Raw genomic sequence first — 16,319 nt, 5'->3', positions numbered from 1 at the left:
ACTAATGGATTCCGGTTAGAGAAGGCGCAGTGGTAATACGCTTTTTAATTCTGATGGAGATGAAATTGCAGAAATATGAAGACAAGATTAGCCTCGATGCATTTCGATCTGATATGGAACGTTAAATCAGATGGGAGAGGATTTCTGGACGAAAGGCTACGTTTAATATCCCAATATATTGATTCTGAACCCTGATTTGGGGGCAAACCAAGCAAAATAGGCTGGTAACCGAAGCGACAACCAGAATAAACATCTTCTTGAGAACTAGCCTTGCACAATGCAGTCCGCAGCTCTCTCCGCCAGAGTATAGATGCAATATTGATAATGAGCCGCAATCGGGGTGGGCAGGACACTAGCATCAACAACTCGCAGACCATCCACCCCGCAGACACGCAAATCAGCATCCACGGCTTTACCCATCGCACAGCTACCAGCAGGATGGAAGAAGGTGTTCGCAACACGACGAACGCGAGCATCGATCTCTTCATCTGTCGATTTGACACTAAGCGCGGGATACCCCTCTGGAGGAACTTCAGTCACATTTAGATCTGCCCATTCCTCGAAGGCCTGCAACGCCTTTTTGACACCATTACGCATCATCACGCGATCAAGCTCCGTCGCGAAGTAGTTCGGATCAATTTGAGGTGCTGCGGTCGGGTCACTCGATGATAGTGTGATGCTGCCGCGGGATGTTGGCAGCATGCCTAGTACAGGCGTGGAGATGTGGAGGCCGTCAAATGGTATGTCCATCCCAGCATGCACAGCTCCAGCTGGCGCATATACATTGAGCGTCTCTGTGTAACAGTTGCTCCCATCCAACAGATACTCTTCGTCAGAGGCCGCGAGCCCATCTTTAGCTAAAGCAGCAGAGATCAAGTCCTTGTCCATCCCAGAGAAAACGACCCAGTCAGCAGGGAGTCCCAATCCAAAAGCAGGATTAGTTCCAATCGCGCTCATTGGTAGTCTGAGATTTTCATCTTTCAATTTCCAGATCAGTGCCACAGCTGGGTGGTCGTGGAAATTGCGTCCCACCTCGGGGGCATCAACGAGCTGCTGGATTCCGTGCTTCTGTAGCTCCTCTTTTGGTCCGATTCCCGATAGAAGCAGAAGTTTGGGAGTGTTGAAAGCACCGGAAGAAGCGATAACCTCTTTATGGGCATGGAAGGTGCGACCATCGAGAAGCTGCACGCCCTCTGCGCGCTTTTCCGCGCTGATAAGAATACGCGCAGCGGCAGCTTCGGTCAGTACGTCGACTCCATCCAAGTTGTAGAGCCTGTGGGCGAACTGACGCTGTCCTTCAAGCCAGTTCTCCACCAACTCGGTGATTCCTCGAGGATCACCGTCGTTGGGAGTGGGGTTATACTGCAATCCAGCACTTTCCCATGCCTTCCGCACGATCTCCCTGAGGGGATACTTCCGGTCGTCATGACTCGCAGAAGTCGAGCGTGTCTTGATCACGCCATCATTTCCGTTGGTGTGTCCAACCTTCTCAAAATACGGCAAGAGCTTGTCGTAGCTCCATCGGTCATCGCCAACCAACTTCGCCCAGCGATCATAATCAACCTTCGGGCCGCGAAGCCAGGTCGCGTAATTGATAGACGACCCACCACCAAGAGCTTTGGCGGCAGCTTGGTAGCAGATTCTGTTGTTGAGATGGGGTTGCGGGACAGTCGAGAAGTCCCAGTCAAGGTCCGAGTGGTGTATTCCAAAACATGCGAGGGGCGCGTTCGTCAGAGGATGGCCGATCGCTTCCTTCCCTGCTTCCAGTAGGAGGATTGAGACTGCAGGTAGCTTTTCATGCAGACGCGATGCAAGAACACACCCCGCAATGCCGCCGCCCACGATGATGTAGTCGTAGGATGATCTTTCCGAAGATGCAGCCATAGTGAACGTGGGGGCTTGAGTGTAAGAAAATGAAGCAGAGGGTTAATCTCCAGAGAGGAGGGCCCTTCCTTTTGTAAGCAGCCTTGTCTTCTTGTAAGCAGATTTCCGTGGCTTTTGTGTAAGCAGGTGTCCTTGACGGGCTGAACGGAGGGGCCGAAGATTTGGCCCCCAAGTCGAATGATACCAAGACCACTTAGGGTACTATAGATGTGCAGTTGCGGAGCGACTTTTGAATTGTATTGTAGGACTGGCCATCGTGGATCTATTTTAGGCCAGGTCCCTGCTCTTCTATCCCAATGCAGCGTACCAAGGGGAATTTCTGGCCCCGCGAAGTAAAATTGAAATAAAAATCGATTGAATATGTGAGCTCTGAAAATACAAATAGTACATATATGTTCGATAGAAATAAAGTACAGCGAAATCCCACGAGTCCAATGTCCCACACGCCGTCCCTTCAGGTATTGGAAAGGCAGGACATTTTCCTCGCTCGCTTCATCCATTCGATCAGACTAGCTTCTTGTTCTCTGTTAAGAGCCTTATCTTTAGCACCGCCGTGAGCTGCTCGCGCTGGCTGGCCGTTCGTGTGCTGTTGATCGCCCGCGGACCTCTGCCTAGACCTCGGCAGAAACATTTGGAGGGCCGGGGGGACCGGCCCTCCGCTCGGCCCTCGCCTGGCCCTCGTTTGAATAAAAAAAGGCGACTATTCCTAATTAGGGTGGATAAAGTTGCTGATTCATTCTATTTAATTACTGTTATTTAACGCTGTATCGGTTCATAGGTCGTTTTCTTAAGCTATTCCTGTATGATCGTATAGAAATTTTGAGAAATTCAGTTGCATAATGAATAATCATAGTAGGTAATAATAATTTTACAGACTCTTATTAGCTCAAAGTGTGATTGTTAGTAGTACTTATAGAAGTTGTTGATTTCGTGTTGTAGACTTCAAGAAATATACATATATATATCCGCTACACTACGAAGGTGATGCGTACTTTGTACTTCAACCTCTTTAATACACCATTTACTTTGAGATTTCTCGAAAGTGATTAGGATTAATAAATAGCCTTTGCATTCTTTTATCTGGAATCATTATCCTTTCTCCCTAATTATTAGTTTTTTGGTGCGTAATTTATATTTGAATATTTCAATCCGGGAAAATCCCGCCTGGAATCCCGCATTAAATTCAGGGGGCTTTCAACTCAACGAAGAATCGAGGGCGGATTAGTGTTTCGAGGGCTGCCCACATATTTCGAGGGTTTATTGGAGGGCGGCCCTCAACAACCCTCAAAATCTAACCGATTATAAGAATAGTTCAGAGTAGAAGTGGGTCAAAATATGATATATCTATTTACAACGCGATCACGACTGCACCCACAAGCGAGCTGAATCTCAAGGACTTGTGGATTTTTTTGTAGGTCTTGACTCTCTTTCTCTTTTTCTACACAATATGTCATTTCTTAGGTAATGTCTCAAATTTCTCAGTTCTCTGATATCTATCCCTCGTCAATATATGAGGGTGATCCAATTGATCCGTTCTCTGCTTCCCCGATGAGCAATTCCGAACGCCCGACCCTTCTGGAAGCCAGCAGACACTCCAATCAGTATTGTATTCCGCCCCGATTCCTCTAACCCCTAATTCCTGCTTCACTTCAGCGTGTTTGTCCTGGTCGATCCACAGCATCTGTTCTGTACTCTGAGATGTCGAAGAATGAGTTTGTCGCTTGGTGGTTGAACGCTGAGTTCGGAAAGAAGAAACGACTGAATTGGAGTGCCAACCGTACAGCTACTTGTTGGGAGCAATTCGAACAAATTGCTGATACTAAAACTGGCAAACCTGGGGCTATGTGTCGTCACTGCTATAAAGTCCTTGATCATCCAGCGAATGGGCGTTATGGAACAACCGCCCTTCATGGGAATTTGGCTGGACCAACTTGTCGCAGATCTACTTCTCAAAAGGCTGATATCAAGGGGCTACTAGCTGATGTTGTATGTACTATTAAAGCTATATCAACCTTTAATTTACTAACTTAAAACCCCCTAGGGACGGAATACGCCAAGCAAGTCGACAGTCTTTACACAGGAAGCATGGGAGCAGAGGCTTCTACAACTTCTTACTCTTTCGCGCCTTCCCTTCCAATTTATCGAGCACCCGGAGTTTTGTGAGCTTATTTCCTTTGCTCGACTTGCGCCTACACCACCAGAGATTCCTTCTGCAAAGGTAATTCGGTCTCGGCTACGGGGTTACGTTCAAGAACAGCAACAGTCCCTTCTTCAAAAGCTACCTTCTAATACAAAGCTCTCGCGTGCATTGGATTGCTGGACATCTCCATTTCGACAGGCTTTTATGGCTACGACAGGCTACTTTCTCGATCAGGATTTGGAGTATCAAGAGATCCTCCTTGGCTTTGAACCACTATCTGGGTCACACTCAGGTGTGAATCTAAGTGATGTGGTTCTTAAGCTCCTTCAGCAGCATAAGATCGCAGATCGAGTCCTCGCAGTCACTACTGATAATGCTTCAAACAACAACACGATGATGTCGAGTATCCATGAATCGTTACAGTCACTTGAACTCAACAATCATTCTCCTATTGTTCGGGTTCCTTGTATTGCCCATGTTATTCAGCTGAGTCTAAATGATCTTCTTGGAAAGATGAAAGCAAACCCAAAAAATGAGAGCACTGAGATAGAGCTGAAAATCGCGTCCAATCTCTTCGTGCGAGGCAGCAAAAGAGAGAGATTGTTGATACACTCAATAAGTTATATTCCTATTGCTCACTATACTTTCGTATACTGACTCTTCTCTTTCTAGGTCTGAAACCTTGCTGTCTATATTAACACGAGTTCTCAACGCCGGGAGGCATTCTGCAGTCTTCAAACTGAAGAGCCAAAGCTTGTTCAAATCCAGGATGTACGAACTCGCTGGAACTCAACCTTTTTGATGCTTCGACTTGCTAAACGACTAAAATCAATATTCGATGAGTTTTGTTCCCAGTACAATCAGGAGCACTTTGCGTTAAGTCAAGAAGAGTAGCGACAGATTGAATATCTTCTCTGGATCACCCAACCTTTCTTCAAATTCACAGCCCTTCTTTCAAAGACTAAGGATGTTAGTATCCATCTAGGTCTAGCATCTATAATAAGCTCTTCGATCATCTTGAAAGTCTCAAAAGGCGTTGAAACGTAAGAAAGTTGCTTGGATGCAGCTCATGCTCGCTTCCTTTGAAACAGCAGAGAAGAAACTTTCACAATATTACAGTATGACCGACACAATTGACAGCAATCTCTACGCAGTTGGTACAATCCTCTCTCCGCAGCAGAAGCTTCAACTTTTTGAAGGGAAGGGCTGGGATGATCCAGATAATGATTGGCGTGCAATCTATCGAGCAAGCCTTAAAGATTACTTTGACGTCTATAAGCGGCGCCATTCAGATGCACAATCAATATCTAAAACCCGATCATCTGTAGTGGCTATATCGGAGCTTGAGATGGAATGTGTGGCAGAAGGGTTCCAGGACTTTGTCTTTGGTGAATCTGATGAGCTAAAAGAATACCTTGAAAGTGGTAAGTGATAATCTTCTATTATATAACCTAGACTAACTTCCATTATAGGCATTGTGCGGACGCCTATTTGTGTGCTTTGGAAGGATCATCAGCATCAGTTTCCAGCCCTTGCAAACCTTGCCCGCGATGTGCTTTCGATACCTACAAGAGGAGCAGGTGTAGACCGGCTTTCCAACTCCGCCCGGGATGTCTGTCACTACCGGCAAGGCTCTCTGAAGCCGTCAACAATCCAAGATCTTATGATGTTCATGTGTACATCAAGGTTTGGGATTGAAGAGGGCCGGCGAGCGTTGATCAATGAATATCTCTCTTATGAAGAGATAGAGGCTAAACAGGAGGAAAAGGATACAAACCCTCACTATCTTGAACCGATCAGTGATAATGATGAGGGTGATAATCATGATTGTAATGAGGGTGGTATTGATAATGTTGTCCTTGATATTGTTCAATGGAGGGACGACGACAAAGGCGTGGGTGGATGGGCAAGTCTAGTACTAGCTTAAGGTACCCTAGGGAAATAAGCAATCATGAACACACTGCAAGATTTTACCCTGTTTGAGTGTTAAGCAGGCCAAATGCAGCTTCACATTCTAAAAAAATTATTATCAAGCGTGCACCTTCATTCTATGGATGGGGTGGTTTATACTACAGACATTCCCCCTGACGTCATTCCTCCCTTTTAATCGTAGAGCAGCGGCCGCGAGTTTTCATCCTCCACCGCATTTTTGCGTCAGTCACTAACTGCCGGAGGTCCTGTCCGAAGCAGAATCCTAAATCGAGGTACAGAGCTGATGGATTGGAATTAAGTCTTGTGATGATTGATTCGTAGTCTGGATGGGTGAGAAGAGTCAGATGGAGGAAGCGATAGTGCCCTATACAGGTGTATGGGTTGGCTGCGAAGCCCCAAGCACGCTGGTGATTTTTAGAAAACAAGCCCCCGTGAACAATTATCGTTCGAATCAATGAAATCTCTATCCTTGATGCCAGAGACAAGATGACTTACAATTTCATTGACATATTGAACCACCTCCGCTGAGGGAATCTTCGATTACGCCTCGAGTAGACGTCGGATTTGCGGATTGACTTCTTCCAAATCAGGGTCATACCACTTCTAATGACGGTTTGAGTTGCTCGGGTCATTTGTCGCAGCTATGACGAGAATTTGGGGGAACTTCTGTTCTCAACAAACTTCTGCCAGGCAGCTCAACTTATATCCAGGGGATCGCACATGGACCCCGCGGCCCCCACCCGACGACTTTCAATCTGGGAGCCTTTCAGAAAATTGTGCGTACGTTATTGTGCTTGGACACTATTATTGCCAAATCGGAAATTAGCGTGTTATGTAACCTGGAGAATTCATGTATTGCATTATTATTAGGTCGTGGTATCAAAATTCAGAAATCAAATTAGTGGTTCACAATGTATTCTTGGACCCAGGGAAATCGGATACTCCCACACTGCTCTCACATTGCAGAACTCATGCCCGGTCATTCCGCTCACTCTCGCTGACAGCAATCGTCTTAGGCTCTCCATCCAGCTCTTCTCCTCTGGGAGCATCCGTCGGCCCAGGATGTCCTGGATGTCCGGGCTGAGGAGGCGGGGAGTAAGTGGCCATGGGTGGCATCCCAGGCGCACCGGGTGCACCAGGCGCAGGATACCACTGATTCGGATCCTGAGGTGGGTACGGCATCTGAGGCGGCATCGCAGTCGTGAAGCCGAGAGCCTCGGCAGTAGGGTCCTTTCTGCTGAACATGTTCTTAAACCAGGAGCTGAACTTCTTCCCAGACGACATCTCGGCCCACCGAGCAGCCAAGAATGCTTGCTGGTCCGGTGTTTTAGGAGGGTGTCTCTTTACTGATAGAAGAAACAGGCAGGACAGAATCGGACACAGACAGGCAAATGCATATGGTAGACCCCGACGGACCTTTTGACCTAGCATGGCCCGGCGATAGATGAACCAGCTCTCGACCAGCCCGATTATGAGGAAAAGACCGAACCAGCCGAAGAAAATTGCCAATGCCAGCCCCCAAGGTGTGATACCCCATGTATAATGGCATCCATCGGAGCAGCAGTAACCGCCCGAGAAAGGCGAGGCGCCAAAGTACCAGGTGAACTCCGTGCAGCCTGAGTAGTCCGACCCTTCGCTTCGGTACCCCGTGCTTCCTGAATCGCTGTAGTAGCTGTAGCATGAGGTGTAGTATGCGGGCTTGTAGTAAGAACTCGCAGAGGAAAAGACACTTGCGGGGATCGCGGTGGGATCGAGCAAGGCGTTGATCTCGGTGATCGAGCCCGTGATGTAGGAGAATTTCTCCACTGTCGTCGACATCCAGGTTGGTTCAACGAGACCATCGGCGTAGTAGGGGACGTTGACGGGGATGGTGGTGGTGAGCGTTTGGTTTCGAGTGTAGGAGCATGAGGCCGGTGCCGTGTAGGTGACGCTGACATAGTAGTCGACTAGGTGGTTTGCAGTGGCCTCAATGCCTGCTGTCGGCGCGACGACCAGGTTGACGGCTGTGACTTGGGAGCTGTAGTCCACGATCTGGGTGAGGGTGCTGATGACGGAAGGCGCAGTAACTGTGGGCGAGATTTGGATGGTTTGGGTTCTGACCACGGGGTCCTCCGTGATATACGTGCCCGTGAAGCCCTCAATCAAAACAGTCTCTGTGACGGCAATGTACTGCGTCCCGATCCATGGCGATGCTTCTACTGTCAGGAGCAGAGCGAGGACCGGCAGAAGCGAAGTCAATAGGGTCTTCATCGCGTCCACACTGCGAAGTGGCAGCAAGCCGAAAGCTGCAGGGGCAATTTCGAAGGAGAGTCACTCTTTACCCAGCCATGTGTGGCCAGGCATCGTTTTGCTTAAATACAATCGCTACGAAAAGTCATTGTCTTGGCGGATAGAGCTGCCCACGCAGCTATTCCCGGTTGAGCGCCATGCTACGAGATCGATATCCTCAGAGCCGGCGGACGTGATACCATAACGGAAGCACCCGACCTCGAAACAGACCATTTGGATCCTTTCCGGTATGGAGATTGGCTAGCAGTTCGTTGCAGAGTGGTTGCGCTCTCGTATCCATGGCATTAGCGGCGGCCTGAGCGGGGGCGAATACGAGCCACGAGCCCTAAGAGCCGCTAGCTAGTTTGTTTAGCAAAGCCAAGGGCCTTGCCTCCAGATTCGAGCGGTGTTTTTCTCAAGATCGCACCGGACAGCTCGATCTTTCGCTGCGTGGCAAGGGGCCCACGAACTTCGAGATGTTTGCTAGGGTTAAGCTCAGTCCCGCAGACGATGGGTCTTGCCCCGAGTAGCCTGCGGGCAGTAGCATCGAGTAGAAAATTGCATTTTAGTAGCTCAGGTTTGTGGCTTGTTTGAGGGGCGCCGCCAAAGGCACGGGGAAAAATATCAGGAAGCAAGCAAATGGAGCTGGTCACCAGGAAATTTCATGGCAGTTGAATTCGTAAATTGGTATCTAGTATTGCAGCCATCCTCCTGGCTCAAGAATCACAGATCAGGGTTCGTATCCATCATGCACAACATGGGCGGCAGTCCATTCGAACCTGGATCTTGCCGCCAAAAAAAAAGAAATGAACAAAAGCAGAGGTGCGCACAAGAGGCCAAGTGGACGCTCGACCCTTACTTGCGAAGAGCGAAGCCGGCCTGAGCACGCGAGTTTTTGATAGTGCGCTTGATAGTGTCCTCAACCTCGTCCCAGTCACCGGTATCGATACGGTCAATCTGGCATCCAAAGTGGGACTGAATCTTGCTCAGCATGGTCCACTCATCCTTGTTGGAAACGAATGAGATGGCAACGCCAATACGACCGAAACGACCGGTACGTCCGATGCGGTGAAGATAGGTCTGGTAGTCGGGCTCACCACGACGGCCGTTCTGAGTATGTTCCTCGGGAATGTCCTGTTGAGTTGACTTGTCAGCTGGAGCTCAATGGGCAGCACACTGCGCCGGATCACTTACGTAGTTGATGACGAGGGAAACAGTCGAGACATCAATGCCACGGGCAAGGACGTTGGTCGTGATAAGAACCTTGGCCTGACCGCTGCGGAAAGCATCGATGATGGCATCACGTTGACTGCCTTCAATACCACCGGTCAAAGACGCAACAGTGTGACCCTCAGCGACCATACGCTTTTCAATCTCGGCGGCAGAAGCGCGAGTCTAGAATTTGGTTAGTCTGATTTGATTCATGAGTTCAAGATATGGGCATTGGATATACTCACCCGAACGAAGATGATAGACGAGCCGACAGTCAGCAAACCATAGAGGGCAACCAGGTTGTTGTACTTTTCCTCGCCGTCGGCGCAGTCAATGTAGAGCTGCTTGATGCCCTCAACGGTCAACTCATCATGCTGGAGGCGGATCTCGTTAGGATTGTTGGCGAACTTCTTGGAGTACTCCGTCACGTGGTCCGGGAAGGTAGCGGAGAAAAGAACAATTTGGGTGGTCTTGGGCAGCGCACTGGACATAGTGTTAATTGATAACATACAGACACCAAGTAAAAAGCGGGAGACTTACGACTTGACACGAATGCACTGGTCACCGAGACCCTGGAGATCCAACATGTTGTCGGCCTCGTCCAGAACAAGAACGCGAATACCACCAGAAGCCAGAATTCGTCGCTTCATCATGTCCATGACGGTACCGGGAGTGCCAACCACAACAGAGCAAGCCATCTTCTGGGGGCGGGTGTTGGAGTCTGTGGGAACTGCAGTTCCGATGATCAGGCCGTCAAGGTATTGACCCATGCACTCGACAACTCCGACGATCTGACGAGCAAGCTCGCGAGTAGGAGCGAGGATCAGAGCCTGAGGAGTGGCCTGCAGCTCCTGGGTCGAAAGATCAAGGCGGCTGAGGATGTTGAGAACGAAAGCAGCCGTCTTGCCGGTACCGGACTGAGACTGGCCCACGAGGTTCTGAGGCGGGTTGGCCATGAGGAGAGGCAGGGCGCGTTCCTGCACCTTGGACGGCTTGCGGAAACTCATCTTGGACAGACCCTTGAGGATACGCTCATCACTGAGATACCATCGTTGTTAGCAACATCCCGTTTTAACATCTGGTTTAGTTTTGCGGATACACACAGTCCAAGTTGTTCAAATGACTTGACAGAGAAAAGCGGGTTGTCGGGATCGGCTTGAAGGTCATTCAGAGTGACTTCCACGCTGTAGTCGGGTTCCTGTAGTTCAGACCCATTTAGATCAGCTCCCGCACCGTCCTGGCCGACAGTAGTGTCTGAGATGGGGTAATCGTGATTAGCTTCGATGTGCAAATTGCACATGGCGGTCCAGAAAAGAGAAGCTTACCGGCCGGGGGCGCCTCGGGGGCCTTGGTCGCAGTGTCCTCGGGGGCTTCGGAAGACATGGTAGCGAGTTTTATTGAGAAACGGAAAGAAAGAGGTAAGGAAATCAGTGGGAGCGAAAAAGGGTTGTCGCGGGGTAGTTGCGCGAGGGGACGGCAGCAAGCCCGCAGCTGGTTTGGTTGTCGATGCGGAGGGCTGTGAGAGAAACGGAGCGGTAATTTTGAGGATTGAAGCCAGGTGCAAGCCGGGGGTCACACCAATGGCGGAGAGCGAGTCGAGTGAATGAGGTTGTGAAAGTGAACGACGAGGCCGCAAAAACATTCGAAATGACGCTGCTGCTCTCCGCGGTACTAAGCCTAAACGGGAGGCGGTGTAATGATACCGTGACGGTACTGCGCCAGGCCTTTCGCACCCTGCAGCAGCGACTTGGTGGGTTCCGAAGCGTTTGGGCGTAACGGGGTGTAAGGTACGGTTACAGGCACCTGGGGCTGCTCCCCGCCTTCGCCTTCGTGCGATCATCGTCCCTCTCTCCGAATTAGCTTCCATGCGCCGGCAAGCCTTCGCGATTTCGACTATTTGCTGTGATTCTCTGACATCTCGTGGAACCGGAGAGGGTCTACTTCTCCTCAATTCGTGCCTCTGAACTCGTATCGTGCTGCTCATGAGCAATCTGGCCCGAACCTTGTAAGGCCATGGCGGCAGCAGACGTTGCTCCCCAGTTTGGGGCGGAGCTAAAGGTAGGTCGTGCTTGGAATATCTGGAGACCTTGGTAGAGCGCTTCTAACGAATTGTGCGCTCAGGATAATTTCAAGCCAGTCAACGCTTGGGTATGTTTTGATTTCCCCGCAAAGGGAGAGCATCTTTTCATCACGCGTGGGCGGAGCTAATGCAACCTTGTCGCACAGGTGTCGAACGGCATTTCCTGGCTGGACGAGATCCAACAATTCTACCGCGAGCGAAGCGCCATCGAGAAGGAATACTCCGCGAAGTTGACGGCTCTCTGCAAAAAGTACTATGATCGCAAATCGAAGAAGATCAGTCCGCTGAGCGTCGGCGACACACCCACCTTGACTCCGGGATCTCTCGAGAGTGCCTCTTTGACAACCTGGACACATCAATTGAACGCGGTGGAATCGCATGCAGCGGAACGAGACAAGTATGCGACGGACCTGGTTGCCCAGGTGGCAGAGCCACTGAAACAGGCGGCCATTCAGTACGAGGAGATCCGCAAGTGCCACGTCGAATACCACGTCAAACTCGAGAAGGAGCGTGATGCGTCATATGGGGAATTAAAGAAGGCGAAGGGCAAATATGATGGGTCTTGCCAGGAGGTCGAGTCCCGACGGAAGAAGATGGAGTCCGCCTTTGACCATGGCAAATCCAAGGCGCAGACTGCATACCAACAACAGATTTTGGAAATGAACAACTACAAGGAAAGTTCATGGCGATCATTTTGCTTGGAGGTAATATACTAATCGTTTAACAGAATCTCTACCTCATTAGCATCAATGTGACGAATAAGCAGAAGGAACGGTTCTTCCATGAATATGTTCCAGAAATATTGAATGTGAGTATATGTGACTCTTTAAATGTCTCACACATCAGACAGGAACTCATTTTGTCTCATCCCACCAGGGCTTGCAAGACCTCAACGAAACTCGAGTCAGCCGACTAAACGCACTGTGGACTCTTGCTGGACAACTGGAGAAATCTTCCCTCACAAACAGCGTCAATCATATGACCAACCTTCTGAATGAGATTCCTCGCAATGACCCCCGCTTGGACTCGATGATGTTCCTGCAGCATAACGTCACCCAGTCCCAAGAACCTGGCGACATGGGCTTTGAGCCCAGCCCTGTATGGCACGACGATGCTTCCATCATAACTGACGAGGCTGCCAAGGTGTTCCTTCGAAATGTGCTTGGAAAGAGCAAAGCCTCGGTGCGTGAGCTTCGGGTTGAGGCAGATAAGAAGAAGCGTGAGGTGGAGAGTATCCGAAAGATTCGGGATAATATTCAACAGGGCAAGGACAACCGCAGCGAAGTGGATACCGTGCGATCAATCTTCTACCTGCAAGAGGCTCTGCATGAAGTGGAACGCAAATGGCTCACAGCGGAGGTCGAAACCTCGACCATTATATCCGTCGCAGGCGACTTATCTATGGGAGCGAAGAACCATAACTTCCGATCTCAAACATTCAAAATCCCCACGAACTGTGATCTATGCGGGGAGCGGATCTGGGGTCTATCCGCCAAGGGCTTTGACTGCCGCGATTGCGGGTACACCTGTCACAGCAAGTGCCAGATGAAGGTTCCGGCAGAATGTCCCGGCGAGCAGTCCAAGGAGGACAAGAAGAAACTCAAGCTTGAACGTCAAGAACAGGCCGGCGCTGTTCCTGCCGTCGATCTCGAGTCCTCTGCGCAGTCAACGGCTGCGCCATCTCTCACCCGTCAAAACACGATGAACTCCCTGAGTTCAGGCTACGCCGCCAGTACAGCACGATCGGTATCGGTGTCTAATGTTGCGGCTCAAGCTACTCCTGAGAACCCGGCTGAGACGGACCCAGAACCCGTCGCGGAGACCAAGCCGACTGCAGCGAAGAGAAGCCATCGTGTGTTGGCGCCGCCTCCAACGGCCTACATGAGCGCACCGCCCGTGAGCGAGACCGCCGCTTCCAAATCGAAGGACCCGAAGGGCAGGATGATGTACCCATACCAGGCCACCGGCGCCGATGAGGTGACTGTTCAAGACGGAGACGAGGTGGCAATCGTCGACCCGGATGGTAAGTCTTTCCTCATTCCTCTATTTCCCATAGTATGATTCAATCTGACACCATGTACAGATGGCTCTGGTTGGATGCGTGTCCGAATTGGCTCCCAAGAAGGCCTTGTCCCAGCCTCCTACGTCGAAGCCGCCCCTACCCCATCCCCCGTACCCTCAGCTAGTCCCGGACTTCCCGAAAGACCTGGATCAACTTATTCAAACTCATCGGCCTCCATTGCGGGTAGTGCCGCGCCCAAACGCGTCGGGCCGGCGGTAGCGCCCCGCAGAGGCGCCAAGAAATTGCAGTATGTCGAAGCTATGTACGACTACGAAGCTCGGAGCGACATGGAATGGACAATGGCTGAGGGTGACCGCTTTGTGTTGATCACTAAGGACAGCGGCGATGGCTGGGCGGATGTTGAACGTGGTGGTGTCACCAAGAGCGTTCCGGCGAACTACATTCAGCAGGTTTAGACGCGACGTCCAATGTACAGAGGATCTTTAGTACAGGCAATCTGGGTGGAGCGGTGTTTCCCTTTGAGCTTGGCGTTGCTTTTTTTTTTTTTTTCTATTTCTTTTTCTTGCCCACCAAACGATCTGCATCAGCACGGAGTGGAGCGTTTGGGCTTGCATCGCGAGTACATCTGTGAAATTCAAGATATTTCGAGCAATTAAATCAACGTTGCAAACTAGCTATCTCTTCCATTAATCAAAAGTGCAGAGAACCTCGGGGAATCATAATAGATATAGACCACGTTGCCGGGAGGTCACCCTGCCGCAAATCACGCTCTAACTACACTTTGTGCTGTCCTACAGCTTCGTAAGGAGAAGCAAGAGTAATGAGTTTCATCATCAGTCATTGTTATTCGCATTGCGTTACAGGAGGAAACGGTTCCAAATTGCCCGTGTGGGGCGAATACATAAATCGCACCGGGGACCAGTCCTCGACGAAGAAGCCCCCATCCAACAAGCCTTCAGTGACATCGACATTCGTATCCTCCGGATAGCCCAAGGATATCGACTCATTCAATGTCAGTGATGGATCCAATGGGAAATCAAACGGACTGTCACCCTCCAGTGGACTGATCATGGGCAGATTCTGTGCGAGCTGTGCTTCCGACATGGTGGAAGGAAGCAAGCTATACATAGGGTCAAAGGTATGCTGGGTCAAGATGGGGTCTAGTGCCAGTGTTCCAGGCGCCGAGGAAGAAAGGGACGACGACGTCTGGGATTGGTTCTGAACATGGGGAACATTAATGGGTCTCGACATATCCGGCATGGTCGTAGTGGATTGCGTGCGGCGACCCTCATTCCCTGACTCCGACCCCGACCATTTATCCGTCAAGGCGGATCCCCTTCGAGAGACCGACGCGATATAGACGGGAGTATTGGACTCGGATGCACTGGCGCTCGTTGAGCCGGAGCGAGAAATACGCACCGAAGACTGCGTGCTGGCGCTGTTCCGTGCAGTGCATTCTTTGCCACTCGGGCGAGGCGCGATGGGAAGAAAACCGTGAGGGTTGTGGTGGCGGGGATATAGTCTGCCGTGCGCTGCTTTCTATAGATCCAAAAGAAGCATCAGCACCATGCCGATCGCGCATCTCGGTTTCCTCGTTGCTTGCCAGAACTCGACTTAAGAGAGTGCCCGGGAGGAGGCCGAGATGTGTATGTGTATGATCAAGGTTGCCTTGCTCCTCTCGGTGGGGGATGAGGCGTGTTGTGTTTGCGTTACTTTTGAGGATGAAGTCTTGAGCTCTGCTTCGCGCTTTGCGCGGGCATGTTCGCTGGGTGCGGTGCACGGGGTTGAGTGGCAGATGGTGCAGGTGGCGAAGGGTCGCCCCTTGCGTTTTATGCGAATCAACGGTCGATCTGGAGAACGTCAGCTGGATCTCGCGGCCGTGGCATAGGTTGTGGCGGCGAGGTAGTGCTCACAGCTTGCAACCACGGAGGATTGAAACAGAGCAAATGGGGAGGAACAACGTACCATGATGTTTGCAGCTGGTCACACGGTGTCCCCGTATGCAAGCTTCGCAAGCCCACTTTTGACCGTCGATAAGCATCCCTCGATGAGATGAAAGGGAGGCAGAGATGGGGAGAGGTGCGCTTTTATACCAGCCCCGGCCCACCGTGATTTTGTGCTTTGCTCTAATTGTATATGCCCGTGAAAATCATATTCCAAAGTTTTTATTCCGGGTAGGACTAGGACGGAGGGGCAGTGGGAGCTATGACATCCATGCGATGATACCGGCCTCCCATGCACTCACTACGTTAGGGTAGTAAGTATTAGTAGTACCTTAGGGCAAGGCATGCAGCTCACAGCCACAGACGATCGGCCGGGTGGGTTTCATCCTGTCTTAGTGGCTTTTTGCATTTTCCATGGGAGCTTTGGCCAAATTTTGGCGTAGCAACACTTGCGTCTAGAAACGTGGGTCCGGTGCTAGTTTCACGGCCAAAGGTATGAGAGCAATGAGAAATTTGGAAATCCTGCTACCTAGCGGCTGGACCAGTCTGAATTATTCGGTGGGAAAACGAACGTAGCAAGCGAGCAACTCGCTAGGGGTGAGTGAGCGGTACGAAGAACAATCGGAAATTCCTATGAGGGATTTTCGACGGACGTACCAAAAACCCGGCGCCAGTGAGTCGAACCGGAAAATCCCCCAGCAACAAAGCGTTTACACGTTCTACTCCTCCAGGCTGCCAAAACGGCGCTAGATTCATCGGCAGTACGAAATCCCTCATATCACAATACCATAGCTGCGGCACGCCCTACCACATCTCCCTAGTAGGTACTCCGGACTA

General features: G+C 50.6%; 5 protein-coding genes across 5 annotated transcripts; 1 reads left to right on the top strand and 4 right to left on the bottom strand.

The window, feature by feature from the left end:
- Positions 1–264: 264 nt before the first annotated feature.
- On the bottom strand, positions 265–1,884 carry N7532_004479 (GMC family oxidoreductase; the record flags this gene model as incomplete). The annotated part of the gene is made up of 1 exon (XM_056616973.1): positions 265–1,884. One exon carries the CDS (start codon positions 1,882–1,884, stop codon positions 265–267), a length of 1,620 nt encoding a protein of 539 aa, XP_056477330.1.
- A 5,041-nt stretch (positions 1,885–6,925) lies between these two features.
- Positions 6,926–8,206, bottom strand: N7532_004478 (uncharacterized protein; the record flags this gene model as incomplete). Its single annotated transcript, XM_056616972.1, has 1 exon — positions 6,926–8,206. One exon carries the CDS (start codon positions 8,204–8,206, stop codon positions 6,926–6,928), a length of 1,281 nt encoding a protein of 426 aa, XP_056477329.1.
- Positions 8,207–9,079: 873 nt separating this feature from the next.
- dbp5 (ATP-dependent RNA helicase DBP5) lies at positions 9,080–10,819 on the bottom strand (the record flags this gene model as incomplete). The annotated part of the gene is made up of 6 exons (XM_056616971.1): positions 9,080–9,358; positions 9,419–9,619; positions 9,682–9,919; positions 9,977–10,474; positions 10,540–10,690; positions 10,762–10,819. The coding sequence occupies 6 exons, from the start codon at positions 10,817–10,819 to the stop codon at positions 9,080–9,082; spliced, it is 1,425 nt and encodes a 474-aa protein (XP_056477328.1).
- Positions 10,820–11,449: 630 nt separating this feature from the next.
- Positions 11,450–13,994, top strand: N7532_004476 (putative actin polymerization protein Bzz1; the record flags this gene model as incomplete). The annotated part of the gene is made up of 6 exons (XM_056616970.1): positions 11,450–11,494; positions 11,558–11,584; positions 11,663–12,220; positions 12,244–12,324; positions 12,393–13,539; positions 13,600–13,994. 6 exons carry the CDS (start codon positions 11,450–11,452, stop codon positions 13,992–13,994), a joined length of 2,253 nt encoding a protein of 750 aa, XP_056477327.1.
- A 388-nt stretch (positions 13,995–14,382) lies between these two features.
- On the bottom strand, positions 14,383–15,580 carry N7532_004475 (uncharacterized protein; the record flags this gene model as incomplete). The annotated part of the gene is made up of 3 exons (XM_056616969.1): positions 14,383–14,977; positions 15,033–15,389; positions 15,453–15,580. The coding sequence occupies 3 exons, from the start codon at positions 15,578–15,580 to the stop codon at positions 14,383–14,385; spliced, it is 1,080 nt and encodes a 359-aa protein (XP_056477326.1).
- Positions 15,581–16,319: the final 739 nt, after the last annotated feature.

The sequence above is a fragment of the Penicillium argentinense genome (assembly GCF_028826775.1).
Source record: "Penicillium argentinense strain IBT 30761 chromosome Unknown utg000004l_segment0_segment0, whole genome shotgun sequence".
NCBI classification, from domain to species: Eukaryota; Fungi; Ascomycota; class Eurotiomycetes; order Eurotiales; family Aspergillaceae; genus Penicillium; species Penicillium argentinense.
The sequence above is the reverse complement of the archived record's forward strand: the minus strand, read 5'-3'. Positions and strand labels throughout refer to the sequence as shown.